The sequence below is a fragment of the Scyliorhinus canicula genome, chromosome 6 (assembly GCF_902713615.1).
Source record: "Scyliorhinus canicula chromosome 6, sScyCan1.1, whole genome shotgun sequence".
Taxonomy (NCBI): Eukaryota; Metazoa; Chordata; class Chondrichthyes; order Carcharhiniformes; family Scyliorhinidae; genus Scyliorhinus; species Scyliorhinus canicula.
The window spans coordinates 138,954,324-138,967,421 of NC_052151.1; the positions used below are offsets into that span (position 1 = coordinate 138,954,324).

The 13,098-nt window shown below is 49.1% G+C and overlaps 1 protein-coding gene across 1 annotated transcript in view; it reads left to right on the top strand.

Annotated features, from left to right (window-relative positions):
* Nucleotides 1–12,430: 12,430 nt before the first annotated feature.
* The window catches only part of fkbp1b (FKBP prolyl isomerase 1B), a 60,367-nt gene continuing 59,699 nt past the window's right edge, over nt 12,431–13,098 (top strand). Inside the window, exon 1 of the mRNA XM_038800203.1 lies at nt 12,431–12,617. Coding sequence (XP_038656131.1) covers nt 12,581–12,617 — 37 coding nt within the window. The 5' untranslated portion in view covers nt 12,431–12,580. The remainder of the gene's footprint in view (nt 12,618–13,098) is intronic.

Genomic DNA, 13,098 nt, shown 5'->3' on the forward strand with positions numbered 1-13,098 from the left:
CCGGAATGAAGAAGAGGAGCATGGATCTTTCAGACAGCTGCAATATAAAAGGATTTCATAATAATTGTCAGGATAACTCCAAAGACTTTAAAAAACTCAGTGCTGAGCTCAAACTGACCCCATTTTAGCCATTGAAAGGACTTTAACCCACAATGTGGGAGTCACAAGTAAATGAAGTCGATATAAACACTCTTGAAGGGTGGATAGTGTCTGTATAATTGTCATGATATGAAGTTTTTTTAAATGCTCCAATCTTTAAAACTTTACAAAAAACAGCCTACAACTGTCAATGAGAGCTAAGACAAAAATTCCTACTGGACTGCTTCAATTCAAACGAATAGGTTAGAAAAAAAGTAGCACCTGGTCACACAGTTTCAATAGAACCCTTTGTTAACATTTTCCCAATAGCTATCATTATGTCATTATGAATGATTGTCTGAGTTTCAAAAGCCACAGGTATCTCCTCCGGGGGCCTGAGTTAGCCGTTTGACAGTCTGAAGAGACTGTTAAACAATTAGCTGTTTTTTTACATACGATCTGAATAGAAGGTTGTTTGTTTTTAACAGGAGATTAACCATTTTAGGGGATTTAGAGCTTTGAATGGGTTCTATGAATTGGATCGTTTTCACTATCAAGCATGTGTGATAGGAGGAGAGCTGTATGAGGTTGGTAGAAGTTATTGTATCATCTCTGTATCCCTCCTGAGGTCTATCCAATAGGGACTGCAGGGTGAGTGCCTATGGAGTTGGTATGGTATGAGATGCCATAAGAGGGCTTGAGTTGGCATTGAGTTAGCTGGAGGGTATGAGGAACCATGGGCATGGATGAAGGTATGAATTAACATACCTGAAAGATATGAGGGGCCATGGGGGGGATGAGGGAGAGAGGACCTAACAACAGCTAAAATGAAGTTCCAGAGAAGTAAGACAGTCCTTCTCACCAGCCTACCTCAGTACTGTCTGATGCACTATCAATTATGACAAGACAAGAGTAGAATGTAATCGAGGCTTTATTACACTGAGATGTGTGGCCTCCTACAGCAGCTGACGAAATGGCTGCTATACGGGGAGCACACATATTTATACTCTGCCTACTGGGCGGAGCCAGCAGGCAGGGATCTACCCCCGTACCTGTAGTACAGGGGCCTTACCGTAAAACACATATATATGCAGTATATACATCAGTGGTGACTACCACACCATCCCCATAGGCATATATGCTCTGCTTGATCGGTAGGCCCGACTCTATCCCACACCTGCACACCTAGAGTAAAAATCAAACAATTAGGGGTACTTTTTACTGAGGCAGGCCCGATGAGTTGGGAAACCTCCCGATTCAAGCTATCCACCTCGATATCTAAAATCCCACCCTTGGTGTTCAAAACATTTGCCATCCATTTCACATCTCAGCTTTCTAATCAACAGCAGCACGGTAGCATTGTGGATAGCGCAATTGCTTCACAGTTCCAGGGTCCCAGGTTCGATTCCCCGCTGGATCACTGTCTGTGCAGAGTCTACACATCCTCCCCGTGTGTGCGTGGGTTTCCTCCGGGTGCTCCGGTTTCCTCCCACAGTCCAAAGATGTGCAGGTTAGGTGGATTGGCCATGATAAATTGCCCTTAGTGTCCAAAATTGCCCTTAGTGTTGGGTGGGGTTACTGGGTTATGGGGATAGGTTGGAGGTGTTGACCTTGGTTAGGGTGCTCTTTCCAAGAGCCGGTGCAGACTTGATGGGCCGAATGGCCTCCTTCTGCATTGTAAATTCTATGATCTATGATATGTGAATCAGTAGGCAAATTATGTATTATAGAGGGTCAGAAGGGTCATACCTGCCTTTTTAAGTACTAAATTACAATTTGCCATGGACGAGCTCTAATTGAGTAACTCAACTTCCCACGGTTAGGTATCACACTGCTGCAGACTGGAAACTGTTCATCAATTGTGTGGCTTACACAAAACATTGCTCTGTTAAAGATTATAAACACATAATATCTGGAAACTTCTTTTCACCCAGGATTCCCACTAAAGATCTCAGCAAATCCAGCAATCGATCTGTCAGTTAATAAACCATTGGACTGTGCTGAATAGGATTGATTGAATACTTCTTACTTGTATAAGGTATTTGTTTAAAAAAATTGTGAGCAATCCTGTTAAAAACATGCAAGTCAAGTATAGTGGAACTACAGCTCACTCAGAATGAGTCATTTGTAACCTTTATTCAAACTGTAAAATGTCATGCCGTACCTGCTCACAGAGATATATGCATTGCAACTCCTACTTAAACTTGGAATTTATGATTCAGCCATGAGATAACAATCATAAACTGTAATTTCACTCCCTATGTCAGTTTGCATTTCCTAACAACTTTACTCATGAGCTAGAAATAAATAAAATACAATGAACTAACATTTCCTCATCTGAATGGTCAAAAAATCATGAGCAGCATGAACCTAAATTACTAATTAGTACTGCCAGTTAGAGGCACGATGTTGTAAAATTACCCCTTCAAGTGAAATGATTAATAAGACTGTTGCAGTCACCGCAATATCAGAGCAAATTTTTTTTGTAGCTGTTAACTTAGGATAATTTATGGTGCAATTCCACAATCCGACATGTTGATTTAGGATCATTTGTGGCCTGAGTCCACAATCCAGTATCTCCAGGAGGGAATGACACTGGCCACAGGAAATCTCCTATGAGCAAAGCTCAATTTTGGAAAAACTGGATTATGGAATCCTGTTAAACACATGCCTGATGTTCAACAGCGCTGCAGTTAAATTCTATTAAATTCTGTTCCTGTTTCCTGGTGTGTTCTAAGATAACTGTTCGTCATTTCCAGATTTTTTTCCTTACTGTATATTTATTTGTATATATAAATGGTATACATGTATGAACTTGCAGTTGTTATTGAGATTCATCCACAGAAACTACAAGTTAAACATTTGGGTATTGTATTAAAAGTTCCCAATTTGCCAGTAGAAAAAAAGCACCGTGTCAGGAATGCAAATTCTTAAAATTACCTTCATGTTACAAACAGCAAGCCTTCTGAGAATCCAGTAGAAAAGGTAAACACACATCACACTCTTGCACCTTTGGTGGGATTCTCCTTTTGACAGACTAAGTACTGACTCCGGGACTGAATGGCGGGTGTTCCATAGTCCCGATGGGGGTGCAACTGCCGCAGCCATTCAAGACATGCTAATGGGCCAGCACTCATGCCAGAAGGAAATGGTGCGATTCCAACGCATGCTGGCATGTGATTTGCAGCGGTCGGGAATGGCACTCGAGAGCTTGGCAAGCTGCAGCTGCATATAAACACTCCTCTTCAAACACTGTCATTCCAGCCAAGCAGGTGGCACCCCGGAGAGTGGCCGGAGGCTCATGGACACAGAGCCCGAGAATTTGCGGGGTACCGTAGAGGAAAGGCAGGACACCCTGTTATCCCAGATGGGAAGGAGGCTGCCACCCGCCGATGACAACCGGGCCTGGGTGGAGGTGGCAGAGCCTGTGAGCGCTGTGGGCCCAACCACAAGGACCGGACAGCAATGCCATAAGAAACTGCTTCTTATTCTCAGTGCGACCCAGGTAAGTCACTAGCTCTGTGCCACTGACAACGCCCCTGCCTCACACTCCTGTAACCCTCATCAGGCGGACAGGGAGGCAGTGCTGGGAGAGGATGGGAACCCCTCAGGCCAGCCAGGGTGAGTCACCAGCTCCATGCCCTTGGCACCACTCTCCATCGCACATTCCTGTAACCCACAACCCCCCGAGAGGGTGACCAAAACCCACCAGCTGGCAGTCGGTGCACATCCCAACCTGCCCAACATGTCAACACCCATACTGCCGGTCATGGCTGAGTGTCCTGCAAAAGGGCTACAAGCTCTGGACCCCCTGTGCTGCCATTGTTCAATTGTCTCACACTTGCATTGTCTGTCCCCCAGGAGAATGCATCCCACAACAGCGGGAGTGGGAGAAGAATGGAGTGGGCCTGCCAGACCTGCAGCCCCTCACCATCGTGGAGCAGAGAGTGATGGATCTGGTTGGTGGAGTGGGAGAGCAGGCTGTAGCTAAGATGGATGTCAGCATTGGACCACCAAGTGAGCCCCAGTGCGTTGCAATGTCCCTAAGGCACATGAGTCATCCCTTCCCCCCCAAACCATGCCTACCCACGATCTCACCATGCGTCTTTTCTTGTGTCTTTCAGGATCAGGTTCCGACGAGATGAGACCGGCCGTGTACCTCGCCCCAGAGCACCAGTCCAGGGCGACATCGACTTCTCGTCACTGCTGACACCAACACCCTCCACCATCCCAGACACACTCTCCTCGGTTGGGCACTTTAGTAAAGAGGCACCTGGGACACTATCTGGTGCGCAGGACACACATGCTGCGTTACATCAGGTGGAGATAGGAACCCCCGAGCAGGAGGACAGTCAGAGGGCGGCCTGACCCCAGGCACTGGCTGCTATCTGGACAGGCCTCGGGCTTCTGGAAAGGGTGGAACCATAAATGTTGGATTGGATTTAGATTTTGTTTATTGTCACGTGTATCAAGGTACAGTGAAAAGTATTTTTCTGTGAGCAGCTCAACAGATCATTAAGTACATGAAAAGAAAAGGAAATGAAAGAAAATACATAATAGGGCAACACAATGTACACAATGTAACTACATAACACCGGCATCGGGTGAAGCATACAGGGGCGTAGTGTTAATGAGGTCAGTCCAAAAGAGAGTCGTTTAGGAGTCTGATAACAGTGGGGAAGAAGCTGTTTTTGAGTCTGTTCGTGCGTGTTCTCAGACTTTTGTATCTCCTGCCCGATGGAAGAAGTTGGAAGAGTGAGTAAGCTGGGTGGGAGGGGTCTTTTATTATGCTGCCCGCTTTCTAAAGGCAGCGGGAGGTGTAGATGGAGTCAGTGGATTGGATGCAGGTTCTTGTGATCAACTGGGCAGTGTTCACGACTCTCTGAAGTTTCTTGCAGTCTTGGCCGAGCAGTTGCCATACCAGGCTGTGATGCAGCCAGATTGGATGCTTTCTATGGCACATCTGTAAAAGTTGGTGAGAGTTAATGCGGACATGCCAAATTTCCTTAGTTTCCTGTGGAAGTATAGGCGCTGTTGTGCTTTCTTGGTGGTAGTGTAGACGTGCGTGGACCAGGACAGATTTTTGGTGATGTGTACCCCTAGGAATTTGAAGCTGCTAACAATCTGCACCTCGGCCCCGTTGATGCTGACAGGGGTGTGTAGAGTACTTTGCTTTCTGAAGTCAATGACCAGCTCTTTAGTTTTGCTGGCATTGAAGGATAGATTGTTGTCACTGCACCACTCCACTAGGTTCTGAATCTCCCTCCTGTATTCTGACTCGTTGTTATTCGAGATCCGGCCCACTATGGTCTTATCATCAGCAAACTTGTAGATGGAGTTGGAACCAAATTTTGCTATCAGTCGTGTGTGTACATGGAGTATAGTAGGGGGCTAAGTACACAGCCTTGCGGTGCCCCGGTATTGAGGGCTATTGCGGAGGAGGTATTGTTGTTTTTTCTTACTGATTGTGGTCTGTGTGTTAGAAAGTCATGGATCCAGTTGCAGAGTGAGGAGCCAAGTCCTAGGTTTTGGAGTTTTGATATGAGCTTGGCTGGGGTTATGGTGTTGAAGGCGGAGCTGTAGTCAATAAATAGGAGTCTGATGTAGGAGTCCTTGTTTTCGAGATGCTCTAGGGATGAGTGTAGGGCCAGGGAGATGGCGTCTGCTGTGGACCGGTTGCGGCGGTATGCGAATTACAGTGGATCAAGGCATTCTGGGAGTATGGAGGTGATGCACTTCATGGCCAACTTCTCGAAGCACTTCATTACGACTGAAATCAGGGTCACTGGACGGTAGTCATTGAGGCATGTTGCCTGGTTCTTTTTTGGTACCGGTATGATGGTGCTCTTCTTGAAGCAGGTGGGGATCTTGGAGCGGAGTAGGGACAGGTTAAAGATGTCCGCGAATACCTCTGCCAGCTGGTCCGCGCAGGCTCTGAGTGCACGACCAGGGATCCTGTCCGGAACCGTCGCCTTCCGAGGGTTCACTTTCAGGAAAGCTGATCTGACTTCGGAAGCTGTGATGGTGGGTATGGGTGTGTTATGGGCTGCTGGGCCACTTGACAGCGGATCGTTGGTTTCCTGTTCGAACCGAGCACAGAATGCAATGAACGGTGTGCTTCTGCTGGAGATACTGCTCGGCTTCGCTTTGTAGCCAATTATGTTGTTTAGGCATTGCCACAACCCCTGAGAGTCTGTGACGCCAGTCTCTGACTCGAGCTTGGTCTCATATTCTCTCTTGGCATCTCGGCTGGCTTTGCGGAGGTCGTACCTGGATTTCTTGTATAGGTCAGGGTCGCCTGACGTGAATGTCTCAAACCTGTCCTTCAGTAGGGAGTCAATCTCACGATTGAGCCATGGTTTTAGGTTGGGGAACGTACGTACTGCTTTCTTTGGCACGCAGTCGTCCACACATTTGCTGATGAAGTCTGTGACGTTGTTGGCGTACTCATTTAAGTTGGTCGCTGTTCTTAAATATGGACAAGTCTACTGTCTCCAAAGTCACGTAGGAGCTCTTCTGTTTCCTCAGACCAGCACTCCACGACCTCTTAGCAGAGCAGTGGTCTACATGAGGGGATGTGAGGAACCATCCAGCACTTGTAATACAGCTCCAGTAAGTAAGCCCAGTCGATCCAGTCTTTCTTCATATGTCAGTCCTGCCATACTGGGAAATAGTCTGGTGAACCTTCGCTGGACACCCTCAGTAGCAAGAATGTCCTTCCTCAAACTAGGAGACCAAAACTGCACACAATAGGGGCTGGAGCCCCTAACATATATTTTAAGTAGCAATATCACCAATAAACACGTGTTTACTTATGTTCTGAACTGACTTGGTCCTCTATCCGAAGGGTCTGCAGAGGGTGTGCTGGCCTGTGGGGGTGGGGCGGGAGCGGGGGGGGGGAGCATATGGGAGACCAGTGATGTGGGATGCAGGTGTTGGAGCATGGCACAGACTAGGGCCCCAGGACAATTGAGTGTACGTCACTGGGTCGCCTTCGGAAGTGGCAGGGGACTGGGCCAGAGATGTGGGGGCGCCATGTTATAGGGCCTACTACCGGTGAATGACTCATCACCCCCAGGATACTCCCACCCTGCCAACCCACAACTCCCACCCCGCCTAAACGTCTGTGGGTCCGTTTGATGGAATGGCCAGCACGCGTGCAGGGATCACAGGGGATAGTAGACTGTGACACCGGGGGCAGGAGTCAGACTCTGTCAAATGATGCAGAGCACAACAGCTCATCGCACTGTGAGGTGACATCACCATCCCACGGATCAAACCCGCTGACACTGCCAACACAGTGCCAACACCCTGTTGTGAAGCTGGTGGGGAGCTCAGAGGGGGATGGAGGTTCTGGGTTGGGGGGGAATGGAGCGCAGGGAGGCAGTATAGAGGAGGGGGTGGGTGGCCATGGCAGAGGGGTATGAAAGGTTGGGGTGGGGTGGCTAGTCTGCCGGTGGCCAGACTTGTTTGAAGATGTACCTGGAAGTGATTAGGTTGTCCCGTGCTCTACGGCCCAGGTGCACATGTGTGACCTCCTGTGCCTGCCCGGGCCCCATGCCCTGTCCATCTTGGCCCTCCTCCTCATCCTCCTCATCACCGAGGCCTGGCGTTCAGCCTCCTCCTCGAGCAAGACTTCCCTCTGCTGTGCGATGTTGTGGAGGATGCAGTAGGTAACCACAATGTGGGAGACCCTCCTAAGGATATATTGGAGGGCCCCTCCAGAGTGATCCAGGCACCTGAAACGCACCTTAAGGATGCCGATCATCCTCGATGATGCCCTTGATTGTTGCATGGGCGTCGTTGTAATGGTTCTACGTGTCGTTCTGGGGCCTCTAGACAGGTGTCATTAGCGCGACCACAACAGATAACTCCTGTCGCCCAAGCTCCAACATCTCACCTGAGGGAGCCTTGAAAGTGTCAGGCACTAACGGTTGTGTCAAGACAAATGTGTCATGCACGCTGCCTAGATACTGGGCGCAGACGTGCAAGATGTGCAGCTGGTGGTCATACACCAATTGCAGATTCATGGGGTGGAAGTCCTTCCAATTGATGAATGGCACCCTTCATGTAGCTGTGTTCCATTTATCTTCCCCTAGACCTAGGGCATGCCTGTGATGGCGACAAATCCTGCTACCCAAACAACCTGGAGGACTCGGTCCACATTGAAGTTGATATTGTGTGCCGCCAGGGTCAAGTATCCCCACTTGACACCTGGAGGGATTCCTGGTGTAAAGGTTCATGGCGATTATCACATTGACAGCCACCGGGGGCGGGTGTCCACCATCATCTGGCAGAGATGTTGCATAGTCTTCTTACTCAGCTGTAGTCGTTGGTAACATGCTCAGTCTGGCAGGTCCTTGAAGGACAGACGTTGCTGATGTACACTGTGCCTGATACACTGCCGCCTTCTCACCTCCTCCTCGGCCTGTCGGAGGGCCAGTTTTCCAGGCACTCTGGATGGCTACTTACCTCTGGGCAGGCTCATGTTCTGCAGAGTCCTTCTTGAGCAGCTCCTGTTTGTGCAGCCTCATTACGTCTGCAAGGGCTGCTGCGGCCAGGCAGATGCCAACGATTCCTAGCTGGACTTCAAAATCCATTGTCTGCAGGGGGTAAGGGGAAGACATGTTAGCATGGTGTGCACTTCCGTGCCAATCCAGGTCCAATGGGCTATGCGGTGGCCCTGGCCTACACTGCAGCACCTGCCCCTGCATGCCCCCCCCCCCCCCCCCACCCGTGGCCATTCGGTGCCTGGCACCAGGGGGGGAAGGTGGGGACGTAACCCCACCACCCATCCTTACTGGCAGGGATACTGATGGCTGGCACTACCCATGCCAGTTATAGGTTCTGTGGCCCCTGTCCTGCACCCTCCAGTGGGGTCTACTGAGGGTGTCCTCCTTGGGGCAGTCGTGGGTTACCCAGCAGGGTGGCACCTGGTTGTCGGGTGGGTATTGGGGAGGCACCATGTGTCGTTGGCATCTGCCTGGCCACAGCAGCCCTTGCAGACGCAATGAAGCTGCACAAACAGGAACTGCTTGGTGGCATGTGCGGGCTGGGCTGAATGAGGGTGGTGAGCACCTTTTGGGATTGTAGCTGCGGGGTGCCATGGGCCCTGTCTGTGATGCAGTGGTTGTGTTTACCTGTCCTGGGGCAAGATGGAAATGACCGGGGCACAGTGGGCAGGCGGAGCTTGCTGACGGCCAGTGGTCAGGGGTTGGGGTAGCTGATAATGCCACTGGTGGGGCATATACCATGGTGGGTGGCAAAGAGCACACTGCATGCGCCCGCTGTTCAGGGTGCGCTCAGCTCTTCCTCTACAGTGGGGCAGCATCTCGGATGGGTGCACTGAGGAGTGCGATCACCTGGTAGGCCACTGGCTACACTCAACCATACCCTTCTGATAGGTGGAGTGGCTGAGTTCTGAGGTTTCCTGGGAGGTGGCCTAGTTGTGGGGGTGGGGCACCCATACGTGCGTGGTGCTCTGCACATTTACAGGTCACAGTGGGTAGTCAGTGGAATGTGCAGCCAGATGTCTACCTTGCAGGTTGCGGCAATAGTGGTCCATGCCATGACACCCCCGACCCACGGCCAGTCACCTGGTTCCCCCCTCCCTCACCACTCCCATCCCCCTCCCCCCCCCCCCCTCACAATCGGCTCTGGCAGATGCTCCATCCCCCCCAGCCACCGACACAACTGTCAGCCCACTGTTGCACCTTTGGAAACTTTGACCAGGCGTCACGTCTGCCTGGCGGAGTCGGAGCATCACGGGAGGCCAGAGACGACCGGGTCAGACCCATTAATGATATGTTAATGAATGCTACTGTACGTTTTGCATGCCCATGCAGGCACAGGGCGTGGAATGCATTCACGTCGCCATCGAAGCAGCAGAGCACGGGGTCCGTTGGACGCCCGGCAGAGATCTCAATTTTCAGCTGATGCCTGATTCTCTGCCCGATTGTGATTTGCGATTCTGGCGTCGCTGGACGAAGAATCCACCCTCAAGTCTTTAACACTAAATTAATGCATGTGGTCAAAAGAGTGTCACAGCAGCAATTACTATTGGACAAAACTGGACTATCTCATTTGAGGTATTATCTTTATACAGTGCTCTGTGCTGTACTTGGTATAGTGCTCATGTCCTGATAAACCCGCAGATCCTTTAACCCACAATGAATAATATCACTGTCAGTCCTTGAGCAATTACCTAGATGCAGGGTTAGATTGAACTAATTATCAGATATATCAATGGAAGTTGTATACTTTTTGTAAATCAAAAATAAAAGTGGCACTTAAAAGAAAAAACCCATATGTTTAAATGCATCTTGGATAGAAGATACCATTATAGATGCAATTGAAATTTTTTACCTGTGTTGGAGATCCAATCACCCTGCAATTGCTGGAATGACCAAGAACCTATGATTTTCAGAATGAAAAAGAAAACCGACTAGCATTTATATTCACAATGATCAAATTTTTCAATGCACCTTACAACCTGTGAAGTACTTCTGAAGTATAATCATTGTTGTAATGAAGCAAAAGCAGCAGCATTCTTCTTCTTCGGCAGTCCCTTAGGATTCAGGATGACTTTCTTCACGCGGCACAGGTGGCGCTTGAAGGGTTGGCTAGATTAGTTATTTGGAGGTTTGTGCATGCTCTCTGATGTCCAGAGTTTGACTCTGCATTTTGCTGATGAAGTCTCTTAATGTGTTTGGCTCCTTCCTGATTGAACCTTCTCCAGTTTAGTCAGTCACAGGCCAGGGACTCCCAGGTTCTGTTGGGAAGTTTGCCCTCCTCAGGGATGCTTTCAGGACATCTCTCAAACATTTCTGTTTTGCTTCTGGGAGTGTTCAAAGAATCATAGAATTTACAGTGCAGAAGGAGGCCATTCAGCCCATCGAGTCTGCACCAGCTCTTGGAAAGAGCACCCTACCCAAGGTCAACAACTCCACCCTATCCCCATAACCCAGTAACTCTACCCAACACCAAGGGCAATTTTGGACACTAAGGGCAATTTATCATGGCCAATCCACCTAACCTGCACATCTTTGGACATTGGGAGGAAACTGGAGCACCCCTGAGGAAACCCACGCACACACGGGGAGGATGTGCAGACTCCGCACAGACAGTGACCCAAGCCGGAATCGAACCTGGGACCCTGGAGCTGTGAAGCGATTGTGCTATCCACAATGCTACCGTGCTGCCCTGAATTGTGAGTAGACATGTGGCTTTTGGAGATGGTGCCGGTCTAATGCAAAGTAGATCTTTCCCAGCTGAGCTGGTTTTGAGTGCCAGGAGGCAGGGCATGTTGGCTTGGGAAACAATGTTACTGCTGAACTGCCTTCCTTGTTTGGAGGATCTTGCAGAGAGCTCCAGAGCTTGTGTGTGCACTCACTCAGAAACTGAGCTCCAGTTGACTCTTTGTCTGAAGCATATGAGAAGCTGGGACTTCTGCTAAACAGCCAGAAAGCTAAGATTCGCTTCTAACCAGCTCCCAAATCACCAAATCTCCCCACATTTTCCTTTGAAATAGTGCCACATGGAATATTTTAAGCCTACCAGACCAATGGGGCTTCTGTTGAACACTTTGTTATGACCCCCTTGGGGGCCAAGGACTGTGCTCCATTCGATTTTCCCCTAACACAGCTGAGTATGAACTTCCCCGGTATTTGGGGGTGGGGTTTCCCCATAACAAGAGGAAACCACACTGTATAAACACCCTGACCTGAGTGAGGATCAGGGAGGGGAGAGTAGTAGTAGTTTTTGTGATTTTGTGTATACCGTAATAAACCAGCTGTTCATTTTTACACTCCCGTGTGTTCTTGTTGTCTCTCCCATTCAGGTTCTACACTGGCAACGAGGGTGAAGTGGAGCTGCCGCAGCTCGGGACGTTATACCGCCGACCTGCTTTGTTCAGGCCCACAGAAACCTCCACTCCGAACGGCGAGATGCCGCACATTGGGAAGCTCGAGTAACTTGATGCGGATACTGATAACTGGACCCAGTACATAGAGCAGGTGAATTTTTTTTTGGGTCAAACGGAATCGTTGGAGACAGGCCGTTATCCTGCTGGCGGCAGGATCCCACCTATGTGCTCATCAAGAGCCTCACACACCCGGACAGACTGGATTCCAAGCGTGCAATAAATTTATAATAATTTATAAATCTCTGCTCTCTTCGCGCACTTCAGGCAGCAGAGCTACTTGCTAGAGAGAGTGAGGGGGGAGGGATTAGGCCCCTTCTCCCTCGCTATCGATTGGCGCTCAGCAAACACCAACATTCCAATTGAGTCTGGGGAAGGGCGGGGCTCCGAATGATTGACGGGCGTTTTGGACGTCACGCGCTCATTGACAGGCTGGGCTCGGGTCTTGCGTGGGTTGCAGCCACGCTGGGTGTGCGGGTAGAGGAGACGCTGCTGCAGACTGCACTGGGGATCGTGGCAATTTCCTTGGCGAAATATAGAGATATATATAATATATATAGTTGAAATTATTATTGTTTAAGAATGGGCGTTGAAATCGAGACAATATCTCCAGGAGACGGTAATTCTACAATCTCAAAGCACATTTATTGTGCTTTAACTAGGTTTTGCATTGTAGCAAGCAGCCTTGTCTTAGTAGTCTAGACAAATTTGGTAGCAATGCAGTGTGTGTGGATTTTTAAATGGCATTTGCTGACAGCTGCGTAAAGGCTAGTACTGTACTATAATGGAGAGATAACGACCGTACGATTTCACTCTGTCTGGATTTTTATTAGTCGCATTGTTGCTTCCATAAGTATCCGTGCTGAAGGGAAATGATTAGGCGTGTTCATATTTTCCTGATTCTACAAAGGCTGTGCCTGAAAAAGGCATTTGAACTTTAGTTCCGGCAGCAGAAATCAAATCCTCAAAGGCTTAAAGCCTGAAGCTAAGCGCTCATTGTGAATTACTCATAAAATGTAACATCGTAGATCTAATGTAAAAGGCATTCCAACATTTGGGCAACTAATTTGACACCATTTTCTCGAAAGTTAGCGTGGTTT